The sequence below is a fragment of the Magnolia sinica genome, chromosome 2 (genome assembly GCF_029962835.1).
Source record: "Magnolia sinica isolate HGM2019 chromosome 2, MsV1, whole genome shotgun sequence".
Lineage (NCBI taxonomy): Eukaryota > Viridiplantae > Streptophyta > Magnoliopsida > Magnoliales > Magnoliaceae > Magnolia > Magnolia sinica.
Window position 1 is genome coordinate 136,158,601 of NC_080574.1, and position 27,115 is coordinate 136,185,715.

General features: G+C 39.0%; 1 protein-coding gene across 7 annotated transcripts; it reads left to right on the forward strand.

Moving 5' to 3' along the window:
• The first annotated feature begins 532 nt into the window (after positions 1 to 532).
• Positions 533 to 27,115, forward strand: LOC131237804 (U4/U6 small nuclear ribonucleoprotein Prp31 homolog). 7 transcript variants are annotated; one of them, XR_009167426.1, is made up of 12 exons: positions 533 to 734; positions 6,309 to 6,412; positions 11,418 to 11,488; positions 13,848 to 13,913; positions 14,126 to 14,263; positions 16,143 to 17,035; positions 17,122 to 17,192; positions 18,153 to 18,255; positions 18,476 to 18,551; positions 20,939 to 21,142; positions 21,261 to 21,324; positions 27,003 to 27,115. XR_009167426.1 is itself a non-coding variant. In XM_058235802.1 (10 exons), exons 3-10 carry the CDS (start codon positions 11,486 to 11,488, stop codon positions 21,044 to 21,046), a joined length of 1,458 nt encoding a protein of 485 aa, XP_058091785.1. In that variant the 5' UTR covers positions 533 to 734; positions 6,309 to 6,412; positions 11,418 to 11,485; the 3' UTR covers positions 21,047 to 21,259. The 7 variants fall into 7 exon arrangements, 2 of the variants coding, with proteins under 2 accessions (XP_058091785.1, XP_058091786.1); XR_009167422.1 differs by lacking the exon at positions 27,003 to 27,115 and adding an exon at positions 24,433 to 24,961; XR_009167425.1 differs by lacking the exon at positions 27,003 to 27,115 and adding an exon at positions 24,552 to 24,961.

Sequence of the window (27,115 nt, forward strand, 5' to 3'; positions counted from 1 at the left end):
GAAAGAAAATGTCATTTTCGAAGAGGAATTTCTAAAAACCTCTTTCGAATTCCATTTCTCCCTCTCTCGCTCTCATTTTCGGATTCAAGAAACCCTAAAATCCGATCTCCATTGTTGGTGAATCTCTTAGATCTTGAGCATCAAACTCCTATTAGAGAATGAGAAAAACTTTGATGATAGAGTGTGATTGATGATGCGCTGGCCCTTGAGTTGGAATGCAAGTAATTTAATTATTAGATTTTCTATTAATGTTTTTAAGTTTATTCTCAATGTATAAATTGAGTTATTACTGCATATTATAGATTTTTTGAATTCGTGGGCCCACTTTTATAGCCCACTTGATGATTGGTTTAGCTTAATAATTATCTCAAATATTCGTCTCGATGGGCTTAACAAAATAACATATTTGATCCCATGTTTTTTTTATATGATTATAACATTTTAGAACGATTCCCCAATCTAAGCTCTGCTTGACTAGGTGGTCCGTTAAATGTACGGATGATAACATATGATGTTATTTAAATGAGGTAAAACACGCATTGTGCGGATTTGAATGAAAATGTCATTTTCGAAGAGGGATTTCTAAAACCCTCTTTCGAATTCCATTTCCCCCTCTCTTGCTCTCATTTTCGGATTCAGGAAACCCTAAAATCTGATCTCCATTTCGGGCGAGATTCCGTTTCTATCGGCTGCTCGTTTCGGAGGTTTTTGTTTCTCAGATTTCGCATCGGAAGGTATGCGATTCGGCTCTGATTTCTAGAAAATATGTGACAGGGTTTGATTTTGGTTAAATTGGAGTTATTTGTGGAAATTCGTATTTGTGTAGGGTTTTGGTTCGAAATATAGTGTTTTTCGAGTGATTTAATTTCTTTTGGTAGGAATTTTAGTTTTTCTAGGGTTTGGTGTTGGTGTAATCATAGGGTTTTGGGAAGACTCCGTTTATTTTTTAATTTTTTCCTAGTAGTTTATCAGCATTGAATGTATGATTGCTGTGGCAGCATTCAACACGCACGACATTCATGGAACGCCATCATCCCTGCCTACTCTAAGCGTTGCCTCTCCCAAGATGCAAATCATCCATAACATGCGACTCCTCATGTTCTCCTTGGTGCCCAAAAACCAGGATGACTAAAATTCAGATGTGCCACACCACATTATTTTAGAGTTTCTAGGAATGATTTGACCTTTTTTGGCCCACCTTAGTTCTGGATTGGCTGGATTTTTGGGCTCCAATGAGAACATGTGGGGTCTGACACAGACTGATCGATTGTCATGCAAACATCACAGTGGGTGCCACATATCGTGTTGTAGTGGATCAGGACATATGTGAGCTCAGTCATGCAGGTGCAACTATGGGTCTGTGTGGGTCTGTGTATGGCAATGTTGATTCAAATTGAAGGTTATAAAAGGATAAGGGGAAGGCCCAAAATGACACGGGGCAAGTAGTAAGAATATATTGATGAGGGTTTAACTAAGGATATGTTTCTTGATAGAATGGAATGGAGGAATAGGATTCTTGTAGCTGACCCTGAATAGAACAAGATTCATGTAGCTGAACCCAAATATAAGGCGTAGATGATGATGATGATAATGAACCAAATGGATTAAAGGAGATTAAAAAAGCAAAGAAAAGGGAAATCAAAAGAAACATAGCCCAATGAAAAACAATGAAAGCTAAAATGCAAAAAACCCACATAATAATTATCTCTTGTCAATATTCGACGAGACTGAACTTTTAAGGGTAGTCTTGTTTTGGGTTCGCAGGTCAGTTGACTACTTGAACAAAGGATTGAATTGGACCCACCTGGTGAGCCCATCAGCCTGATCTTTTGGTAAGAATATCTTGACAGTCTGACCTTGACAGCTTCTATATTCCATTGCTCTACACATGCAATGCCTTAATAGATGGCATGCCTCATCCATGCGCGCGCCTAACAATCCTCTGAGATAACTTTGTTGATAGGGCTAATGGATTGGGTTTGGGTCGGTTCCTAGTACCCGTACCTGGGCTGAGCCAACCAGCATAGGTTCTTGTTAGGTTCCAGTCTTGACAGTCAGACCTAATTGATGGGCAATTTTTATATTCCACCGGATCCTTTTCAAGGTAAGGTTGGATTATGTGTGGATTTGGGAAGTTCTTGGATTGGCAAGGCAACTCTTTCCTCTCTATTTCCATGTCTCTAGGCCATTTACATCCATGAAGGAGTCAAGGTGAAGGGTTGCATTGAATATGAATTTCAGGAATCTGATGGACAGATATAATATGTTTTTCCAATCTGTTTGTTGTTAAGCAAGGTGTAACTTTTTGAGGAGCAGGATTGTTTTATGAGTCGCGTTGAGTGTGGATTTGGGAAGATATGTGGATTGGCGAGGCAACTCATGCCTCTTTGTTTCCATGACTCTTCCTCATTTACATTCATAAAGGGGTCAACATGAAGGATTGCATTGAATATAATCATATATAGAGACACTAGCATGTGGAATGTTATATTTTGCTTGGAGCTAATGGATGAATAAAATATGTTTTTTCCAAGCTAAGTAGACTTGCTAGATTTTAGCCTAGGTAGTCTACATAGTGTGGTTGGACTGAATGATTGCTTGGATATTTGCACATGCATGCCACATTATTGTGTACTGGTGTGATAGACAGGGCTGTATATGTGTGTGTACTGACGTGCATGCCACATTAATTAAAGCTCAAGTGGACCACACCACAAGAAACAATGAGGATGAATGCCTACCGCTGAAAACTTCTTGTGGACCACAAGTTTTGGATCAACTTGATTTTATGTTTCCCTTCATCCAATTTTATGTGACTTTAGGAACAGGTTGGATGGCAAATAAACATCCACGGTGGGCCCTATGAAGTTTTCAATGGTGGGCATCATTGTCCCATTGCTTCCTGTGGTGTGGTCCACTTGATCGTTGGATCTGCCTCAATTTTTGGCTTATACCTTGGAATTAGCTTGCAACATTAATGGCCAGTGTGGATAAAATGCATACATCATGGTGGGGGCCCAATTTGCTCTGTACGGGAGGTTCTAGGTTTTTAGGTTTAGGGTTTTAGGGTTCAGGGTTTGTGGCTTAATGAGTGTGTGAGAAATGCACATTAATATAGATCAATTGTCTCCTCAATAAGGTTCGTAATCACCCTTGAACTTCTGCCCTACCTAAACCTATTTAACTGTATTACAAAATTAGCCTTAATGACTAGACAAGGTTTGTGGCTAACCATTAACCTGATCTGTTGACCGCCTCTTTGGCATAATAAGAGAGGTAAACACATTTGGGCCAGAGAACTCTCAGTGGTTTCTTTCTGCGAGATGACCTTTACAAAATCTCCAATCTTCAACCTCGGAACATGGATGTTCTCTAAAAGAATAGCATCTTAGCCAGTGCTGAAATCTCTTCATCTCTTAAATTATACAAAACCAGATTTGCCGGCCTCTTAATTTGCTCATGCTTGTGTTTTTCCATCTCATTCTTTTGCTTTCTCCATGTATTTGTAAATTTTTTGTTGCAGGGAATGTTATATTGAGCATTTGTTATTCCCGGTTGTTCTTAATTTGTTTTATAAGAGAGGTAAACACATTTGGGCCAGAGAACTCTCAGTGGTTTCTTTCTGCGAGATGACCTTTACAAAATCTCCAATCTTCAACCTCGGAACATGGATGTTCTCTAAAAGAATAGCATATTAGCCAGTGCTGAAATCTCTTCATCTCTTACATTATACAAAACCAGATTTGCCGGCCTCTTAATTTGCTCATGCTTGTGTTTTTCCATCTCATTCTTTTGCTTTCTCCATGTATTTGTAAATTTTTTGTTGCAGGGAATGTTATATTGAGCATCTGTTATTCCCGGTTGTTCTTAATTTGTTTTCTGCAGCACTTTGTTCTATTTCTATAATGGTTTTGTTTTTGTTGCATACTTGTTTTATATGTTATATCTAGTTCATGTGATTGTATCTTGCCATGCATGCCAACTTCAAGCATAATGACAAATCTCAGGAGATTTTTCAAAATTTGAGGGTTTTCTTGTGATATTATTGGGAAAATCTCCCCAAAAATATCTTTGAAAAAGAAACTCTCCAAAGAAAAATATCTAAAAATATTTATTTTAAACTATTAAATAAATTTGATATAAATATTTATTACATATCAAATTCCTATTTTTTAAACTTTTATTTTTTTGAATTAATGTCAAGATATTATCACGATAAATTTTTAAGATTTTAATATCTGCTGAGATTTTGAAGATCTTGTGATAGTATCATCAAATGTATTTCTTGTGATATTACCACGTATTTTCAAAATCTCGGCAATATTTGTCACACTGACTGCAAGAAGCCTAGAATGTTGTCCTCATGTATCTCACAGAATGCGTATCTCACAGAATGCCAACACAAGAGACTGATGAGTAGGCTATCAAATGTGTACATGGGTCTATAGATATCTGATCTGGTTTAATCATACTCAGGTCCAGATTTTGGGCCTGACTAATAATCAGGTTGGTTTTTGGTCGAGTGACTCGGATCTTATTAGAAATGGGGCTGGCTTGGTTACCTAAATATATGATCTTTAAGTTTTATCATTATATAATTATACTTTTTATATATAACGTACAAAAGATGTGTATGTTATGGACCTGAATCTGGATGCGGGCTTGAACATGAATACCTGATTCCATCACCATCCTAGACCTTATTCGGGATCTGGACCTTGACAAGACCTAATGGATGGCTAAATCATCAGATTTGGAACTAGTACCACGCATGGTATTCCAAATTCTCCAGGAATCAAATCTGATCATCTCAATTGGATCCAATACAATATCCAACCAACCACATTGATTGCCCCATACTTGAAATTTGAACTGTTTTGATAAAAAGTGGGTAAAAAGCTGCAATTCTGTATCCCTTTCCTGTTATGTTTGTTTAATGATTTTGTTTCCTCTTTGGACATTGTTCCTTGTTATGTTTGTTCCTTAGGAGTTTCCTTTCTGTATGTTATGGACCTGAATCTGGATCTTACCCTATTCTGGATATGGACCCTAATACTTGATTTCAACTCCATCTCTGACCTTATTCTATATCTGGACCCTATTCTGAATACTAATTGATGCTTCCGGCAAGACCTAATGGGATGACCAAATCATCAGATTTGGAACTAGTACCACACATGGTACCTTCATCGAAATTTGCCAGGAGTCAAATCTGATAATCTCAGTTGGATCCATTACAATATCCAACCAACCACATTGATTGCCCCATACCTGAAAGTTGAACACCTTTTTTTTTATTTTTTTTATTTTTAATCATATAAAAAGTGGGTAATAAGCTGCAATTCTGTATCCTGTAGGTGATCATATCATCCTTTCCTGTTGTGTTTGTTTAATGGATTTGTTTCCTCTGACATTGTTCCTTGTTATGTTTGTTCTTTAGGAGTTTCTTTTCTGTTTTGCCAATGCAAAATTGTAAGTAGAGCTGTACACGAGTCGAGCCAAGCCGAGTATTGCCCAGCTCATGCTCGGCTCGCACCGCCCAAGTCCTACTCGTACTTGGCTCTGCTCGGGCATCGATCATGGATTCCCTGCTCGTGCTCTACTCGTCAGAGTATGAGCCGAGTACGAGTAGAAATTGAGCCGAGTCAAGTCCGAGTTTTCGAGTCGAGTTTGAGTTCGAGTCCGAATTTGAGCCCAATTTCTATATTAACGCATTAACAATTTATATATATCAACATATATTAGCTACATTAACATATATTAATAATTTTAACATATATTAGCTATATTAACATATATTAACAATTTTAACATATATTAGCTATATTAACATATTAACAATTTCTGACATATATTAGCTATATTAACATATTTACAATTTCTATATTAACATATATTAGCTATATTAACAATTTCTGACATATATTAGTAATATATGATATAAATTTCTGACATATATTAACAAATTATATAAAAATAATAATAATACCCTCGAGTACGAGTCGAGTATTGAGTCGAGTATTGCCCAACTCGTACTCCACTCGTAATCAAAACGAGTATCAAACTCGTGCTCGGCTCAAACTCATGCCGAGTCGAGTCGAATTGAGTAATTCCGAGTCGAGTCGAGCAAGTAACTGAGCTCACTCTGCTCGTGTACAGCTCTAATTGTAAGCATTGCTTTCTTTCAATTGAATTTAGCTTATCTATGAGGAGTACGTCTCCGTTTTTATTGTTTCAACTGTCACTATAAGCTTTGCTTTCTTTCAATTGAATTCACTTTCGAATCCGAATTTTTTGAATATCTACAGGGATTAGCTGATTGGTGATAGTTTTTGCTTACTTTGGTGAACCTAGAAAGCTTCCATGTCCAATTCCCCTTCGTCTTTGTTAAACTTAGAAAGCTTAATGAACGGTAAGTTCTCAAAACCTTGAATTGATCTTGCTTACTTTATATATTTATTATTTCATTTCCATTCTTTCGTAGAAGGCCAACTTGTCACTCCTCCGAACTTGCTTTGCCGTAAGACATTACGGTGTATGATGGTTCCCAGCAGGGCCGCATGTTTAGCTTGGATTTTGACTTGGAGGCGTTCAGTCATAATCCGACACATGGTAGCTTCGTGCCACTGGCTTTTCAACCAAGTGCAATGACCAATTGTGTGAATCAATGATTTCTCTCGTTTTAGGTTGAATTAAATGATGATAATAGTTAGTTGGATGCCGAATGGAAAAAAAACTTCTAATATATATTTATGTATAAGTATATTATATGTCCTCAATGGAGGATACCTTGGTTAGGGGGACATGATTTTTTTGTAACTTATGGTGTGGTGCCCCAATATTGGTTGTATGTTACTAGTATGTAGTAGATAATACTAGGTCAATTACTTTCATTATATTGATGCAATTTTTTGAAATCGTTACTTCACTTTTAATACATTTTGTTATGAATTGGTTGAATGATGAATGTTAGTTGTCATGGGTGATTGATATAGGGGTTGGGGTTTGGTGTAGAATATACTAGGTTAATTACTTTCATTCTACTCCTGCAAGTTTTTAAAACAATCCTTCATTTTTAATACATTTATGGTAAAGGGTTTAGGGTTTAGGGGTTTAGGGTTTTAGGTTTTACGGTTAAGGGTTTAGGGTTTCCGTTTAGGGGTTAAGGGTTTTAGGGTTTTTAGGCGTTTAGGGGTTTTAAAGGTTTTAAAGGTTAGGGGTTTAGGGGTTTTAAAGGTTTTAAAGGTTAGGGTTTTTTTTTTTTTTGAAGATAGGGTGTCCCCACCTCTTTTTTGAAGTGAGACTTAGAATAATCCCTGCGGATACATGCAATCACCCACAACCACGTGTATCGGGTAAAGCCAAGGAGGGGAATCGAGCCCTCACCTATAGGGAGCAAACCTAGGGTTTAGGGTTTATCTAGGGTTTAGGTTTTATTATTACTATTATTATTATTATTATTTTATAATTTTTTATAATTATAATTTTGAAAGGGTTTTTTAGGGTTCGGGGTTTAACGGTTCGGGGGTTTGGGGTTCACAACATCGGGTCTGGGATCATAATTCCACTTTTTCAATTAAGTACGGCGGCAACTTAGCATGTTTACTTGGGTAAAGTGAGAGCCATTTGAATGAAAAAACAATACCTTGTTGTATTAAGAAAAGAGAAACACCGGTTACGGGCACCTCTCTCATTGTACACATGGCAAACACTCATGGTTATTAGATCTATTAATGTAGTGGGCCATCACATAAGTAGGCCATACCATGAAAGTCAAAAGGATTGGATTGTGTAGCCATCTGATGATTGGGATGCAAATGAATGGTTGGAACAGTGGTCCATGATCAACTGACAAGCTCCCAAGTGATTTTTATAGAAAAATCCCCGACTAATCTAAGAGTCCCATTGCTCAATATGGTTATTTTATGATGATTATAGTTGTCATACCAGTGGATGTGAATTTGTAATACAATTCTTTGAATAGAGGGAGGGTAAAATGATCAAGTTGTCCTTCATCTTTTTCATTAAAGAAAAATGTGGTAGAAACAAGCATTGTCGATATCACACCTGTCCGATATGAAACCCCAGTGTAAGTTCATGAGTTTTAAGACATCGGCGATATTATCGCGATATACTGTCTGCCATGTATCAGCTGATACATAGCCATCTATCGCCCGATACCTAGCCATCTATCGCCAATATCAATGCATGGAGATGTATCGTCGATATATGGTGATGTGTCGATGATACCGGTGATGGGAGACCAAAAAAACTCAAAAAAATGGAAAAAGATAACAAAAGAAAACATACCTGTTTTCCTCCTCTTCTTCATCGCCTTCCCCTTCTCCTCTTTTCTTACACGACTCCTGTTCTGCCATTCCATTCTATCAAGGACAAAATCCTATGATAAATCCTGGGCCATCGAATCTTTCTATGTACGCGATAGCGATATTGTTGATATCACACTTGTCCAATACGAAACCCCAGTGTAAGTTCATGAGTTCTAAGACATCGGCAATATTATCGCGATATACTGCCATGTATCGGCTGATACATAGCCATCTATCGCCACTATCGATGCATGGAGATGTATCGTCGATATATGGTGATGTGTCGACGATACCGGTGATGGGAGACCAAAAAAACTCAAAAAAATGGAAAAAGATAACAAAAGAAAACATACCTATTTTCCTTCTCTTCTTCTTGTCCTTCTCCTTCTCCTCTTTTCTCTGGTACGTCTCTCTCTCTCTCTCTCTCTCTCTCTCTCTCTCTCTCTCTCGTTCTCTTATTTTTCCTCTCTCGCATCCTCCCCCTCTCTCTCTCCATTTCGGACTTGGATTGCATGGTGTGGTAGAACACATCGCCGACCTCGGTACTTTGTATACATGGCCAAACTCCGTGGGCCCACCGTCATGTATGTGGTTTATGCATGCCGTCCACTCATTTTGTAAGATCATTTTAGGGTGTGCGCCCAAAAATTAGGCAGTTCCAAAGCTCAGGTGGACCACACCACAAAAAGCAATGGGATGATGGCCTCTACCATTGAAACATTCCAAAGACTCGCAAAGATGTCTGTTCACCATGGAACCTGTTAATAAGGTTAACCCAAAACATCGTTTGCCCGAATAGGTTTTTAAGTGCAAGTGTTTGCACACTCTTTTGGTGCCCGCACATGGACTAACGAAATGTTGTTACGTGTTGGCACTAGTGTTCTTTCTTGGGTGTTATACATTATATTATTAATGCAGAGGCATAAACCTTTATGTTCACCGTTAGGAGAACGAAATAGAAAATGCTATGTAGCTATATTAATCAAGCTAATTAATGAGGTTACATGCCCGACACAACTATTAGAGATCTGTTGAGAGAACAGATCTTATCACGTATCTGGTTATGACACCCTTAGTGAAGTCGTCTCTCACAACTCTTTCAAAATGAGAGATCTTCTCAGAGACATTCGAAGACTATGTAGCGAAGGTTCCGAGTATCAGAAAATCAAACTGATATCTAGGTAAATATGGTTTTGGTTTGGGCCCAAGTTAGGAGAGACAAACAAATCAACCAGATCAGCTCCCAAGCCGTACATTGATCGGAATTAAGAGAATGGGAGAGCTTGAGGACCTGATCCGTGACCATGGTTTGGTTGGGATCGAGAGTTTGGGATATCATGATGTGAAGGTTAATGATCAAATGCAGGAGGTGGTTCAATCGAGACCATCCAACACCTCGAAGTGGAAGAGAGAGAGAGAGAGAGAGAGAGAGAGAGTCCGAAGAGATGTCGACCGAGGTCCTAACCCATGGGATGTGGGGCCTAGGCTATGAGATAAAGGGATTGATTTGACACGCTTTATCAGTTCGAGCTTTTAGAGTATGCAGTTAATTGTCCTGCATCAAAGTGGTATCAGAGCGGGAGGTTTTATGTTCGAGACTCTTCATTGAGGGTGATTAATGCTGTGGCATTTTCACACCAGGCTCGAGTGGGGTGGCCTGTGGGATGCAGGGGCACACTTGGGGTGGGTGGCCCGTGTGAGGCGGGTGGTTCGTGTGAAGCGGAACTCATGTGAAGTGGGGCCCACGAGGGGGGTTCGGCTGAGGTTCTAAGTCCTAACCCGTGAGATAGGGCCTGGGCTATAACATAAAGGGATTGATTAGCCAAGCTCTATCAGTTCGAGCTTTTAGAGCAAGTGGTTAATTGTCCTGCATCAATTAAAGATTTTAGAGCAAGTGGTTAGGTTCATGATTTTGGATGTCGGTATCCGTCGGCGTATCGGCCAGGCGGAAAAATGGTGTTGCGTATCAGTAGCGGGGCTGTATTGGCCCGTATCAGTCAGAATTTTTTAAAGCAAAATAATATGAAAAAATATTAGATTTAATATCCAAGAATCTATCATTTATTTTATTTTATTTAAATTGTGACCATGTATTCAATGGTGTATCAGACCATTCTTTGATGAGAATGATGTCTGTCGATTTGACTTGTTGAAGGTCAACTGAATGGGTTCTAATTAAACATAAATTGAGCATGATTTGGTGAACAATGGCTCATTACATTGAAATACAACAAAAAGAAGATGAAAATATAAAACATAAAGTGAAGGTTTACCGTTCTTTTTTATTTTTCCTACAATGGTCCACTTCGCTTTGATTTGTCAAATCCCATCCAAATAATTTGTTTTGATCCCAAAATAGGTCTAGATCTAGCCTAATATAAGTTTTTAAGCTTCTTCCTTGGTTTTTAAAAAAAGAAGAGAAGACGTGTAGAATTTTGAAAAAAAAAAAATCAAAATTGGCCTTTTATAGGCATATTGGCGGATACGGGCTAATTCGGACCGATACGGGTCAATTTTTTCATATCGGACCGATACGACCTCGTTTTGCGTATCGTCTCGTGCCGATACAGATATGATATGGCCATATTGGCCGATACAATACCAATATTCACATCCATGGTTAGTTCATTGTAAGAAATTTGTGTAATTTCCATAGGGTTTTTGATTCTCTGCCCTGGTAAGTCATGAAGTAAGAGAAACCGTGAACCAGAATGGAAGAGCTTGCCCCACCACCCATGAGTAAATATTTCCTACTTGCTTTATTACACTGTACATCTCTCTCGGTATATCCAGATGACACATTTAGAGCTACAAAAAAAGTTAATGAATCTTTAGCACCACATAGAAGTATTTCTCCTAGTGCCAGCTATTATTATGAAAAAACAGAAACTCTATAATGTATAGTGTGGTGTGCGTGACAGTGTCCTAACAGGATTTGTATACAATTGAGATTTTGAGAGTACATAAGCATGAGAGTTTTTTGGTTAATTTGCTTGGAAATTGTATAGAATTGAGATGTTGACTATATTGAGTCAATATGGAAACTAGCTTAGAACCTTTACTCTTTTCTTCTGTGTATTTGTGCAGTACCCTCATTGGATCAGCCAATCTTCAGCACTTGAAGTATTCTGTTAAAGAGTCCTGGAAGATTGGGAATGGTGAGTCCACTTTTCTTTTTCCTAGAGATAAAACATGGGTTATATATATATATATATATTCCTCTCATTCTCATGCCTCTCTTATGCTATCAATCTTATTTATGTTTTCGTTCCATAAACATTTTACTAATCTTTTTTTATTATTGCATCTTGCCAATATTATGTTTGTTTTTAGGGGACAATGAAGTTCACTCTAGAATATTTCCTCTACACTATTGTGATTGGCTATTAGTAAGTTTTTATTTATGACATTTGTTCTGCTAAAGAACCATGTCTGAACCTTTTGATTTTGTTAAAGAGACATTATTTGTCTTATGGTATTAACAGGAAAGAGAATGTTTTCTAAATTTGTTGGTAACAAAGAGAACTTGTTCAAGATAGAGATGATTGACCAAATCTATTAAGAAAATTGCTTGCAAAGTAAATCTAGTCAAATGACAATTGTATATGTCTTGGGGTTTACAATCCGAGAGGAGGAGAGATTTTGTTGTTTTAGTCCGAATGTTGCTAGAAGCAAGAAACAAATCCAAAAGGGCGAACTTTGGCTTGCTTCGTGAATCGGGGGCCCTAAAATACTTGGGATTAATGCAAGATATAGATGGAGCAGACCAACTACAACTTTTCAACCATTTTGGCATTGGTCTCACCCCAATTGAACAAAAGATCAAATACGTTGTATATTTCCTTAGGGCCTGTTTGGTTCTATGTAATTACATGTATTTTCATGTAATTTCTCTTAAATCAGCATTAAATGCATACATCAAACCACACCACATGTGTTTGAAAGTGAAGATGAGTTGCGCCCGATCAATTTTCATGATAATTTGAAGCCAAAACTTGGTGGGCCCCACCTTGATATATGTGTTATATCCACGCCATCCATTCATTAGTAATATAGTTTGATCCACTTGAGTTTTGGATCTGTCTCATTTTTGGAGGCATACCCTGCAATGATCTGGCCAAATGAATGGATGGTGTGGATAAAAAAATATAATCATGGTGGGACCCACAGAGTCCATCTCGTTTTCCATACCTAAAAGTAGCTGCTGTCAATGTCATACGGCAGCCCTTTCATCCCAAATTCCTCTGGTATGCAATTAATGCTAAAAAACTGTAAAATACACTACAATTCCCATCAAATACATCCCAACCAAACAGGCCCTTAATTTTCCTATAGGAGCATATTCGTAATTTAAAAAATTTATTTTTTTAAGGTTATATGCTGCAGTCTGCATCCCCCTACTGTATTGCATTACTCTATCATTACACTAGAAAATCCCAAAAATGGGTAACGGCTCCCTTTTCATTCATGTGATGGGGTGTGGTCCACCTTGATCCCGTACGTGGAGTGATTAGCCTGTGGGCATCAACTTTGGCCTTCACGAGGCTTGCTTTTCATGACCAGAATTATTACGGGTGGTCAATTTGACAAAGCATATTTTGCAGATCCTGATTGGCTGGCCATTTTCTCACTACTCCCTAGAAGTCTAAGTCAAACTAATCTGTAAAGTGTAAACTAAAGTCTAAACTCTAAAGTAGTAAAGTCTAGGTTATCTAACTCTAAAGCCTCTAAACGAAAATGAATCAAGCTTCTCAACTGCTCAAAATACAAACAGATACATACAGTTATCATATGTATAAATATTGTCAAGATGAAATTTAAAAAAAAAAACAACAATTTTTTCACGTGCTTATTCATAGTCAGTATTTAGATAAAACTATAAAATAAAAAAATTATAAAATCTAAGGCATGATTTTGTACTTGTAGTCATCCTACATATCTTGGAATCATCGACATTAAATTTTAGACACTATATATATATATATATATATATATATAAAAGAGAGAGAGAGGTTGTGGGGGGAGGGAGGAGGGATTTTCCTCATAGTCACTATTCATCTGAAAATCAGCAAAAATTTTAAAAAAAAATCATGACACCTTTGAATCTCTGGAAGGGTTGTCCAGAAAATTGGTCTTGCTGCTTATTGCGTAGTTTCATTTGTCCTGAACTTTAATTGAAGCACTGCAGATCATCAGGTAGCTCAGGAAGTTTTTTAACTGAGAATGCTTTGAATATAGATTTGATGTTGGTTTCTAGTGCTTATAATGGACATATTTGAAAATCTATGACAATTCATTGATGCCTTTTGATTTAGAATTCTTCTTAAAGTTCCTTAAAAAAAAAAAAGAGTTAGATCTTAAAGTTCTGGCTGTTGTTTGATACTTATCAGTGATTCATTCATTATAGAAGAGCTTCGCTATTGTTTCGACTTTCGTTACTGTAAATATTGATTACATGCAGACTGATCTGTACATGCTTAGTATTATTGATTGTCATCGATATTCAATTCTTTCCAGGCTACCCTTGCTGATTCTTTCTTGGCGGACCTTGATGATTTATCTGATAATGAAGCCACTCTTCTTGTGAGTATTTATTTCCTTCTCTTCTTGCAACATTTACATGTTTTCATGCCAAGGAAGCACTCAGTCTTTCCTTGGAATCGTTAGTGTAGTTGAGTTTTTACTCAGGGTTATGAGTCCACTGCTTTTGTCTTCCTCTCATGTTTTCCTGCAGTAAATTATGTCTTTATTGTTCTTGGTTGCTGCATGTTTCTCATAAGAAATTGTTCTCTCAGGATGATGATGGTGAGGATGCAGGAGATGTGGAGGAAGATGCTGACGGCGACATGGCTGACATTGAAACTCTCAATTATGATGATCTGGATAGTGTTTCAAAACTGCAGAAAACACAACGTTATATTGACATCATGCAGGTAAATGAGCTAACCTTGGTCTGATTTAACTTGCAACGTTTTCACTTGAAAATATCCTCTATTTGCTTGTAGGTTTTTTCCCTTTGCCTTATGTATAAACACTTCAGTTATATATATATATATATAAATTTATTATTACTTTTTTCTCCCTCTAATGTATTAAAATATCTTAGGTTTGCTAATTCTTCATGCCGTTCCCTACACGCCCCCCTAAAAGAAAGCCACATGTGCCCCATCCAACCCAGGTGTCAATGTGTGCCACAGCGGGCAGATGAACTGGCCCAAAATCAAACCGGTTCAATCATCAGGTGCGCAGGGCCCACCTGTTGCTCTGTAAGGATGTAGCACACCTGTGCCATGTTGGCATGTGTGGTCAAATGCACTTAGTATCAGTAAATTGATGTCTTGTTTCCTTTTTTACAAGGTTTGTCTTTATTTGAGTAATCAGTGTTTTCTTTCCTTTTGATTCTTTAGTTTCTTTCAAGCTTGTGTCTTCATAAGTTAAATTTTTATTATTTTATTATTTTATTTATAAAGTCTCAAACAAGTTGATGGGGACATCTCGCGCACGCCGTCCACACGTGCACGCACACCACCCCCTACGCTCGTACGCCAGAAGGAGGAGGGCCCCACCGTCGATCTGGATCGATTACGATATCTAGGGAGGGCTTCCTAGCTAGAAGACGGAGTTTTAATTCAAAAGAGTGGGCCCGTTAGTCAAGAAAAGCCCATCATGGGATTTCATGATTATGGCCCACTAGTCAGATTGATTTTATATTTTACATTTTGCTTATTAATGTTATTTAGAACATCATGGACGCTTTAGATTTATTTAATTAGTTTTTATTTTGGTTTACTTCATCGCTAAGTAATAGGTTGCGCACATGGCGCGAGTTTTGAGGTATAGGGTTTTCTTATAAATAGGCACCCCTTGTAGCCTTTTTCATTCATTGAAGATTAATAAAAATTTCACATCTCCGTACTCTCTGAGTTGTGAAGCCTAATTGGGTGCGAAGCCCTCCTTTCATCGAAGGGTTAACTACCGTGGTGCGAAGCCACATCTATCCCGATTCGCCCCCATCCATCGCTATCTCTACTACCCATCTTCTACCATCCATTCTTCTCACCTTACCCCATCATCCACACTTTAAATCAATCATCTATTGCAGCAATTCTCCTCCCTACATCAGAATTTCAGAATCTGGCCCTACAGGAGGGCTGAAACTTCGGCGGAGCACCACGCACAAACCGTACATCGGATCGAGCTGAGATTTGAGGGTTTTGGAGTCCATCCCTGGTCGACTAGGGCCAAAGTGGCATTTTTCTGAATAGTGGGACCCACACACGTGCGGCCTGGATCACACGCACGTGCGTCTGGGCCATTGTTGTTGTTCACGCGTCCGGTACTTCTCTGGTTCATCTCTCTCCTCTCTTTCACTCCGCTTTCACCCAAAATCCCTAAACCTAACCCTAAATTACTCAAATCTCCAATTTTATGCCCCTGTTCTTACCCTAGGGTTCCCCGAATTGGAATTTCTGAATCCCTTGGATTAGGGACTAATTACCATGCATGTGTGGATGATTATTTCTTATCTTTGAGTATTGTTTGGTTCAAAATTTTTATTGATCCAGCCCTATCATGTGTAGGCCTGGACCCGCATAGATTCTCCTTAATTGAATGTTTGGACTTTCATGTGGGATATGGAATTTGTGTAATTGTTTCTGAGCTAACGTGATCTTAAGCCTGAAATCTCGCATATCATATTTAATTTTCATGTCCTGCATCACGAGTTCTACATATGCAAGTCTATTTAGAAACTTTATTTGTCATACGTTACTTTACACATGCTACACTATTCGTTTTGGCTTTGAATTGCAGAAAGTCGAAGATGCACTTCAAAAGGGATCAGATATCTCAAGCCATGGAATGGTTTTGGAGGATGATCCTGAATATCAGCTTATAGTTGATTGCAATGCTTTGTCAGTTGACATTGAGAACGAAATTATTATTATCCACAATTTTATTCGTGACAATTATCGCTTGAAGTTTCCTGAGCTTGAATCCCTCGTACACCACCCAATTGATTATGCCCGAGTTGTGAAGAAAATTGGAAATGAAATGGATCTAACTCTGGTTGATCTGGAAGGCCTTTTACCCTCAGCTATTATTATGGTTGTTTCCGTCACAGCCTCAACTACCAGTGGAAAGCCACTGCCAGAAGAGAACCTTAAAAAGACAATTGATGCATGTGACCGAGCTCTTGCACTTGATTTAGCGAAGAAGAAGGTTCTTGACTTTGTAGAGAGTAGAATGGGATATATTGCACCAAACCTTTCTGCTATTGTTGGGAGTGCAGTCGCAGCAAAGCTAATGGGGACAGCTGGCGGTCTTTCTGCACTGGCTAAGATGCCGGCGTGTAATGTTCAGCTTCTTGGTGCAAAGAAAAAGAACCTGGCTGGGTTCTCTACAGCAACCTCTCAGTTTCGAGTGGGCTATGTTGAGCAAACTGAGATCTTCCAGAGCACGCCTCCTTCTTTGAGGATGCGAGCATGCCGGTTATTAGCTGCAAAATCAACACTTGCAGCACGAGTAGATTCAACAAGAGGAGATCCAACAGGGAAGACTGGGAGAGACTTACGAGAGGAGATCCGGAAAAAGATTGAGAAATGGCAAGAGCCACCTCCCGCAAAGCTTCCAAAACCTCTTCCAGTTCCTGATTCTGAACCTAAAAAGAAGAGAGGAGGTCGTCGGTTGCGGAAGATGAAGGAAAGGTATTACAGTTTCTCTTTAATGGCCTTCTACTCATGCAGGTTTCAATTCTTGGGCTTTCCTGTATTTATTCACCCTACTTTTTCAGGTATGCAATAACAGATATGAGGAAGCTGGCCAATAGGATGCAGTTTGGTGTACTAGAAGAGAGCTCCTTAGGCAAGTATTCATGCACTAATTTGAAATTAAGTTCCAAACCAACTTGTAAATGTGGTTCTCTGGTTGCTGGTGAATGCAATCAATTGAAGATGTTCTTTTTTGAAATATTGAAGTAAGTTTTAGTTGCTTAAATGCATGCTTAAATGCGAGGCTCAGACAGAAAAGCAAAATAGAGGAAACAAAAGAAAACAAATAGAAACCTAGGAAACAACTATACAACTCGAAACAAAGGCTTCTGCAAAGCAGAGAAACCAAAACACAACCAAATTAGCCCAAGATTGGAATGATATATCTGTCTATGAGGTTTAGACTGATAGACCAGTCCTTTAGATTTGAAACCAAAGAAGACATTGAATCTCAAATAGATGGCAGACTAGACTTCAACCACAAAAGGGCAGTGGAGGAATAGGTGGGGGATGGACTCTGCATCATTGAGATGGAGAAGGACACCATTTGGGAGGATCAATCCATGACGCTGCAAGATATCCACTGGCGCGCGCAGGGGGACTTGGTTGAGAAAATTCTCGAGGGGGAGGGCACCCAGGATAAGCAATCGACTGCCCTAGGGGCTGCTGGATCCCTTGCAGAAGATGAAAGGGCTCGAGGGCTTTTGTCTCTAACTCTGGGAGAGTCCTGCTGGATACCATTTTTCCAAAATATCTGATGCTGTTTTGTGGGGTTTATGTATAATTGATATTTTTGTGTAAGTTTCTAGCAACACTCTTGCAGTATCAGCTTCAACAGATATTTTTGTGCGAACTTGCTGGAATAGGATCTATATTGTTGACAATGGATTACATTTTGAACATGTTCGATGGGTGGTAGAATCTATCTACTGCACTTCTAGAGGAAGTTTTCATCTGATTTTAGTTGCTCAAGTTGAAACTTCAATATAATTTTTTTTTGCATTGAGTTATGCATGTTTATATCTATTTGTCTTTTACACATTTGTTGTCTCAGGGGATGGACTGGGCGAAGGGTACGGCATGCTTGGTCAAGCTGGAAATGGGAAGTTGCGTGTATCAGTTGGCCAGGGCAAACTTGCTGCAAAAGTTGCTAAAAAGTAGGCAGTTTCTATGCTTCTCCCATATTATCCTTGAAGATGCTGCAATCTCATCACTTATTCTTGGAGACATGATGATTATTAATTTGATATTTCTAGTCAGAGTTGGGCACTAGTGCCGTTATTGTCGTTTGCGTTTTCTTGTAACCTTCGTGTTCTTCACTTCAATTTCCATCTTTCTCAAGTTACCTGACTTTCCAGTAAAATCTCAATATTTCAGGTTCAAGGAAAAGAACTATGGAAGCAGTGGTGCCACCTCAGGATTGACTTCAAGTCTGGCATTTACACCCGTGCAGGTGTGCATCTGTATAGCCACTGCCATGTTGCTATATTCTATTTTCCCTTGGTACTTTGGCTATGGAAAATTGCTTCTTGGAATTATGTTGTATGTGGCTTTGCATTCGGGTCATATCTATTTGGACACTAATTGGGATTTTTTGTTATCTGGATATTAGGATATGCATACTGACACCTGCATAAAAATGAAGAAGATGAGAATATGCAATATTTTATTGATGCAACCTCCATTGAATGAAAGTAACTAAAGCAATGAACAGTAACATCCTACTCGAGCACTTCAGGAAGTTAGTAGGAATTCTTGCTTTGATTCATTTGCTGTAAAATTCAAAATTCGCAATTGACACTTTGTCAAGGTTTCTACGATCCAGGATAAATCCAACAAATTAACTAGGCATAGTTTTTCTTGAGTTCTGTTTTTGGTGGGCAAATCAGCTCACCATGGCCTCTGTTTGAGTAGACGCACGCAAGTAGTGATACGAGACCAAGTTTTCAGCAAATATGCTTTATACCAACATTGGTTTTGTATGTCGAGTGTCGACAGTTGTTATTGGCACCATTGCATGATGTGTCTTGTAGGCTAGAATGAATTCAATGGCCTTTCCAGGAAGACTCAATGTGTGATCATAAACAAAAATCAAAAGAAAATAATAAACAATGGAGGATGTATCTAGGCATACCTTTAGAGAAGAAGATTCCTTGTGTAGAAGACAATGAAATGCCCAGTTTTTAGCATACATGCTTTAAAGTCACCATTTTGTATGTCTACAGTTGTTATTGGCACCACAACATGATTTGTGTTGTAGTCTAGAAAGAATTCACTAGCCTTTCCATGAAGAGCTCAACATGTGGGATGGTAGACAAAAATAAAAAGAAAATAATCAAACAGCAGAGGATAAATCTAAGCATACCTCTAGAGAAGAAATAGACCCCGTGTAGAATAAGATGAGCCACCAAACTCTATAGTAGATTGACCTCCTTTAGCTCGTGTCCCCAATTTCCCAAGTGCTCAACCTGACGTTGGACAATATGATCTATCTTAGATGTGCGGAATTAGAATTTAAGATAAAACACAAAATAAACAATTAATTTTCAGCATGATTATTCATCATAAACAAGAAAATATCTGAAAGAAAACTCATCAATGATCATGACCATCCATCACAATTACGTAGTACTAAAGATTCAAATATGAAAAGTGGATCTTACGAAAGATAGGACTTTCGTGTCTCACAAAGGTCAATTCAACCATCCAACGTGATGATCTAATCCTTTTTTTTTTTTAAAAATAAAATTATTTAATAAAGCAACAAACTGAAAACTACATTAATCAGAAACGAAAGGGAATACAAAGGAAAAAGAAAAGAAAGAACAGCAAAAGAGAAGGGGAGCAAATCTGCTGAGATAGCAGAAGACCCCTAGCTATCTAAAAAACTAAAATCATAATTTATCAGGTCCTTAACATTAATAGCCCACTCAATCACCATCTTTTCTGCCCTAGAACCCACAGACTTAACGGTGGAAGACTTATCATTGAAACATCTGTCGTTCCTTTCTTCCCAAACAACCCACCAAATGGCAAGGATGGCCATGCGCCAAATGACGGATTTGATCTTCCCAAGCTTGAGGCCATTCCAAGAGGAGAGGAGCTTGGCGGCAGACTCAGGAGCACACCAAGATACCGAAAAACTCTGACAAAAGTTGGTCCAAATTGGAGAAAAGAAAGAGCAATGAACCAGCAGATGGTTCATAGATTCAGCCTCCCGCATACAACACAAACAAATATTAACGATCTGCATGCCTCTCTTAGCCAGGTTGTCTACCGTAAGGATTCTATTGCGACCCATGAGCCATCTGAAGCAAATGAATTTAGGAGGAACCGGGTATTTCCATATGAAGGGATTAACGTCATGAGGAAGATGCGCCGCAGGATATATGAGTGTATACAGGGACTTAACGGAGAAGGAACCTGATTTGTCCAAAAACCACCCGAGTCTGTCGCGCTGAGAAGTGAGGGGCATAGTCTTAGAAATGCAGTCCTGAAGCTCAGTAAATTCCTTTGCTTCTCCATCATTCAGATTTATGATGCATCTAATATCCCAAACAGTTTGCACAGACGAGAGGGAATAGCATCTGTTGATAAAAATCTCTTTGTCGGGAGAAAGCCGGTAGATCTGAGGGAATTGGAATTTGCAGATAGGCCAGCCAAGCACATGGTGGTGAAAGCTGACATTGCTATGACTTGGATTTTGGCTTTGTTACGTGGAGCAATTAGCTCATGCTGTGTATTTTCGAATTTTGCACATCTTGTTGATTTGATCGTTCTCTCTTGTGATTGTCTTTCTATTTTTATGTCAATAACAATGTGGCTATGATTGTATTGCAGGGAATTGAGCTCACAAATCCACAGGCTCACGTGAATCAGCTAGGCAGTGGTACTCAAAGTACCTATTTCTCAGAAATAGGAACGTTCTCAAAGATCAAGAGGACTTGAAATTCCCTTAGCTCTCTCCTTTTCTTACAGTCCAGTTGGTTTTGCAACTATTCTTCTAGTGTTTCGAGGAAACTGCTCCTGAAGTAATGTCGATATGTAAGTGAATTGGGATTCAAATATTAAAAACCTACATACATACCTTCAACTCTACCATGTTTCTGACCTTATTATCTTGGTATATTCGATTTCTGTTGGTGGGAGTTCCTGACTGCAGGGTTTGGGCTATCCAGATGGGTATTGGCGGAGCAGTCCAAAATCGGTTGCTTCAAATATGAGAGGTATTCTCTACCTTGCACACCAAATTACTGCTCCTTACATGCATCTTTGTGTGATTAAAATGGTACGTCATTTGGTCATCATAGAACAAGGAATTATAGGATCCTTGACCTGAAGCTCTGTGCAGTAGTCTCAGGTATTTAGCTCTGAAAGTTGGGGCCCATGGTTCAGTAATCCGTACCATTTGTCTATTGCATCAGAGTGGATGATCTATGCCCTGTAACTCCTTTAAATTGGAAGATTTTATTCAACTAATTTGGGGGCCTCTTTTTGTGTGTGTGTGTGTGTGTGTGTTTGTTTGTTGAATGCAATTGTTGGTCTATTCCTCTTTCCAATCATCTATTAGTGAAGTTTAAGAATATCCTAGCAAGCCATGGTGGGTCCATCAGTCCAATGATCAGGATCACAGAGCTATGGACCTCACTTTTTCAGACCTGAAAACCATAATATACAGTGCAGAACCTCCAGTAAAGGATCCTATAATTCCTCTCACATCCCACAGGCTTCCCCCCTCCTCTACTGGGGTCCGCAGAGTACACCTTGGGATTTTAGTTTGCAGAAATGAACCAGTGACTTTGCACCCTGCCATAGACGGACCACACAAAAGTGGATGATCCTGACCTTTCAGTTTGTGACCTGCAAATAGATAGGTAAGGACAAATACAGCAACAGTATGCAGGCAAAATGGTCCAAGATTGGTGGCTTTTGGATCCCCAATCTAGGAGATTTTCGAGGCAGGGGTTATCCACCATAGGCCGCATGGGGCCGACTAATGGTTAGGTGTACAAACTGAGAACCCCAAGTATACGTGCTTATCCTCAGGCAGCGTCTCATAATTCCTTGCCTTTTTTTTTTGCTTGTGAAATTGCTAACAAACGAGTTTTGCTCATAACATGCTTTCTAACCCCAAGATTTCGCCATGGACCCATCCCATCACTACCACGGTTTTAAGACTTCAATGAACCTGAGGCAACCCGCCTGAGTTGACTCAGACTCAGTAGGACTCAATCCGGTTCGTCACCCTGAGTGACCCTGACTCAGCCAAGTCCCGACTTGACTCATGACTGAATGAGTAAGTCCAAGTCACTAAGCCTTTTAACCATGATCACTTGGCTTGAAAGTCACCGAGGTGGACCCATTTGCAAGGCATCAGAATGTGTCATGATCTTGCAAGTATTTTCTGTACTTCCATGTGTAGAACTATGTTGTGTCCGGTGAATCATTTGAGATTCATATCCTCTCAAGTTGTTGCCGAGTCCTATGCTGATGCTGAGTGTGCTTACACCTGGAGTTCTAACCAGGTTTTGTTGGGGGAAGCGGATTGGGTGGTGACCACAACACCACCCAGATAAGTGGTGTAGGGTGCTGCGAGGCCGACTGTGATGTATGTGTTTTATATCCAGGCTGTCCATCCAATTTTCCAGCTCATTTTAGGGGCATGAGCCTAAAAATGTAGCAGAACCGAAGTTCAAGTGGACCACACCGCAAGAAACACCCACCGTTAAATCCTTCCTAGGGCCCACCGTAATGTTTATTTGCCATCCAACCTGTTGGTAAGGTCGCACAGACCTGGATGAAGGGAAGACAAATATCAGCTTGATCCAAAACTTGTGGCCCCCAAGAAGTTTTTAATGGTGGTTGTTCAATCACCACTGTTTCCTGCGGTGTGGTCCACTTTACCTTGTGATCCGCTTCATTTTTTGGGGTCATGCCCTAAAATGTGCTGGTAAAACGGATGGATGGCATGGATAAAACACTCATCACAGTGGGCCCCACATTGCCTAACACCACCACCCAATCTGCTTCTGTTGTTGGGCCTTCAGCTGAAGGAATTATAGGGTCCTGGTATAGTTTGCTGACACTGCATTCTCTACATGTGGGGTCCATGGTTTGACAATCCAAGCTGCTGATTTTGACGTGCCCCAACATGGACGAGGATGACCTGGCAATCTCCCATACTGCATCTTCCAAGCAGGGAAATTTCCTGGGCATCCTCATTCAATCGTTGGTCCCATCAGATAAACATTTTGGATATTTTGAACCATGGGCTTCATCTGCAGAATCCTGCACAACTGCGAACTGAACCTTTATTAGACAGTGTTCTAGAGTATTGATATGGTTACATGTATCAATGACTAGGGATACGGAAACATGTATCGTCATCGCTGATGCTCGGAAAAATATCCTTGTCTGAGGGAAATGTTGGGAAAAAGGTGGTTTTTTTCAGTAAAACTTCCAGGAGATGTTAAAACAGGTATGTTTACATGTAAGAATTAAAATATTGTAAACAACAACTATATATAATAAGTTTTCATTTTATAGGGGTCTAGCCATGTGTTACAAAAAAAAAAAAAAGAGTATAAAATGAACATACAAAATTTGTAGCCAATAATCCCTACACACATTATTATATAAAATTTTCACATAATTAACAATAAAGAACACATTTTAAATATTAAAAAAGAAACATAAATATTTTACTAATTTCCCCCAATATTTACTTATATGTTAATTTTTTCCCCACAAATCCATATCAATGCATGAGTGTCATGCATGGACATATATTTCCATTGCAATCCATGCTAAACATTAAAAAAAACGTTTCTATGGATTTTGTCACCTTTGAGCTTTTGCCTGTCTTTGTTTCGAGTTGACACTTCTCCTTAAATCCATCCTTTTATGCAATGAAAACGAAGAGTGATCAAAATCACCTAAGGAGTGAAATTATTTAAAAAAAAAAAAAACTAAAAGTATAGATTTTTGTGGTTTATGGATTATTTTTTTTTCCTAATTTGCTGTCAACCTATGCATATTTATGGATTTCTCCTTACGTATCGGGGATATTATCGATAGTATCATAGGGAACTTTTATAAGAGATTCTTATCGTTAATATTGATAAATATCGACAAGTATCGCTGATATTATTGAAAATATTAGTGATATTTGAATTTTTTATATATACTTCTAGTAGTTTCGGTGTCGCTAACTTGGGATAGTGATACTATTGGCGATATTATCGACAATATCACCAATATTTGGAACACTGACTAGATTGCTGTTTCAAAAGACCAACTGAAACTCAATAATATTTGCTCCCTCTTGAGTACAGATTCTCCCTTAAGGACCTATTTGGATGACGCCAAAAAATCACAACTTACCTTTACACAGATGGTTACCAAGCACAACCACAGTCATATCAGTCAATGTTTGTATGGTTTACAATTTTAGCAGAAAGGCGGCTAAGTTTGGATTCGAAGGAATGTGTCCCACACATGAAGACGGGAGGAGCTTAATTTATGCATATGGTATGGTCACAGTAAGACCCATCTAATGGATGGTTTGGATCACTCCCGCTTGCCTTTGGTGGCACTAACGTGAACTGTCAAAATTGCCAAGCGCATCTCCACTCCATTATCCCTGTGAATATGGGTTGTTGGAACGGGAGCTTGTCAGCCATTTCCAGAAATGAGAGTTGTCATCCAAGTGGGCCCTGAATCATATCCAGAAAGTGTATATTCTCCCAATTAACAAGAATATCTAGATCAGCTATGTGTGCATTTGAGATGCCCTGAAATAGCTCGGATTTGTAAAGAGATCAGGTCTTTTGCATCTAGTGCACAAGAAACGTTATTCTTCCCCTTTCTCCAGTTATTTTGAGTATCAAGCATCCTGATGGATCGATCGCAGGTTTGAAAAATAAGCACATCAGTGACTGGAAAGTGTTCATTTGGTGGGCCCCATCAGGGATCATCTATGGTGATAACGTGCCATGAATTGGATGTAATCAACATACCATGTGGGCCCTGCAAGTCTTTTGACTTTTACTAATTTTTAGAGAAAAAAAAAATTGATGAGGCCATTTTTGTAATTTACTCAAGAAGCATCTTCCTGGAATTTTTAATCGTGGAGGCATTATCTGGTAAAATGTTAATTACTGAGGATTTTTGCCCAGTGGATAACTTACCAACATCCTACTTTGTCTGATAGGTTGGCCCCATGATGAAAATCACCTTGTGCAAAAATAAGCTGTATCCGCTCGTCTAGTGGACCACACTTGTATTTTGGCGTTTATCAATGGCTAGACATTATTTTCTACGGTGTGGTCCACCTGATCTGTACATGGAGCTGATTTTTGCAGTAGGTGATCCTCGTAATGGGGCCAACCTATTGGAAGCATTGGATGTCACTTACCTAATATTTTGGGAGTTATCCACCTGGTGGACTGGCGGCTGCGAGCAAAAATGGTTCTGGCTCAAGTTGGCCCAACCGGGAGTTTATGTGAATCCTCTCTAACAATCATGTGCGTTACTGCATCCTAGGCTCAAGGCCCAGAAGCCAGGAAGATCTTTGACTCTGGTGGGCCACATCAAGGGAAACAGCTGGGAGAGGTGTGCCTACCCTTAGTTTTTCATGTGGCACACCATAGTGTGTATGGGAAATCCACTCAGACAATTATACGCTTCTTTCAATTGTAGGCCTGAGGACCAAAAATCAGACTGAACCGTAAATTAAGTGGGCCACAGCAAGATAAACAGTTGGGATGGGGGAATGTGCAAGGATCAGGGCCACCATGATGTATGTGTTTCATCCATTCCGTTCATCCATTTTTAAAGATCATTTTAGGGCTTGATTTAAAAAATGAGAGGAATATAAATCTCAGATGGACCACACCATAGGAAACCAATACTGATTTGATATCCACCGTTAATATCAGCCTAGGCCCCGCTGTACTGTTTATTTGACATCCAATCTGTTGATTAGGTCATACGGACCCATATGAAGGGAAAAACAAAAATCAGCTTGATCCAAAACTTTTATGGCCAACAAAATTTTTTTAATGCTCGATGTCCATTCAACACTGTTTCCTGTAATGTTGTCCACTTGAGATTGGGATATACCCCAGTTTTGGTCTCATACCGTAAAATGATCTGGAAAAACAGATGGATGGCATAGATGAAACACATACATCATGGTGGGGCCCACATAGCATGTGGCCGGGGAGTAGCCAATCCGTTTCCCAATTCCAGACTTCCTGCTAGAGCATTTTCAATGAATATTGCGCTCAAGGATTCTTTGTGGGGCCGTTTTGATGTTTGTGTGAAATTCAACATGTCCATTCATTTTTAGATATCATTTTAGGACATTATACCAAAAATGAGGCATGTGGCCCATTTAAGTTTTGGATCCTCCTCATCTTTGGTCGCATGCCCTAAAATGATTTCGAAAAACGGATGGACGGGTTGGATTTATCACAAACATCATAGTGGGCCCCACTCATAATCCTTGCGCAGGATCTTCCAACGAAAGGCTTTCACATGAAATCCGCTTGCAGTTCTAAGAGTTTCTCCTACACTCACGGAATCTCAACCATGACTGTAGGAGAGTTTTTTTTTTTTTTTTTTTAAGACTCTCTCTCTCTCTCAATGCAACCGAATTTCAGCCGCTCTCCTCATCTTACAACTTATATGAAGGCTCACATATAAATTCCTTGCAGTACTGCTCACAGGAGACCAGCTATATATATATATATATATATATATATATATATATATATATATATATATATATATATATATGATGGTTTTTCTTGTTTGGCTTCCATACTCAAATTTGGATGAGTGCAATGCCACTTTCTTTTCTGCCTATACATGTGTTAGGTACTTTTGTCACTTCTAGCAGGGACTATGGGAAATGGTTCCCCATCTGGAATCGGTTGATGAAAGCACTTCCAAATGCTCTAATTTGTCCAACGTTAGATAACATCTTCCATTGTTTCAATAGTGAAACAGCCA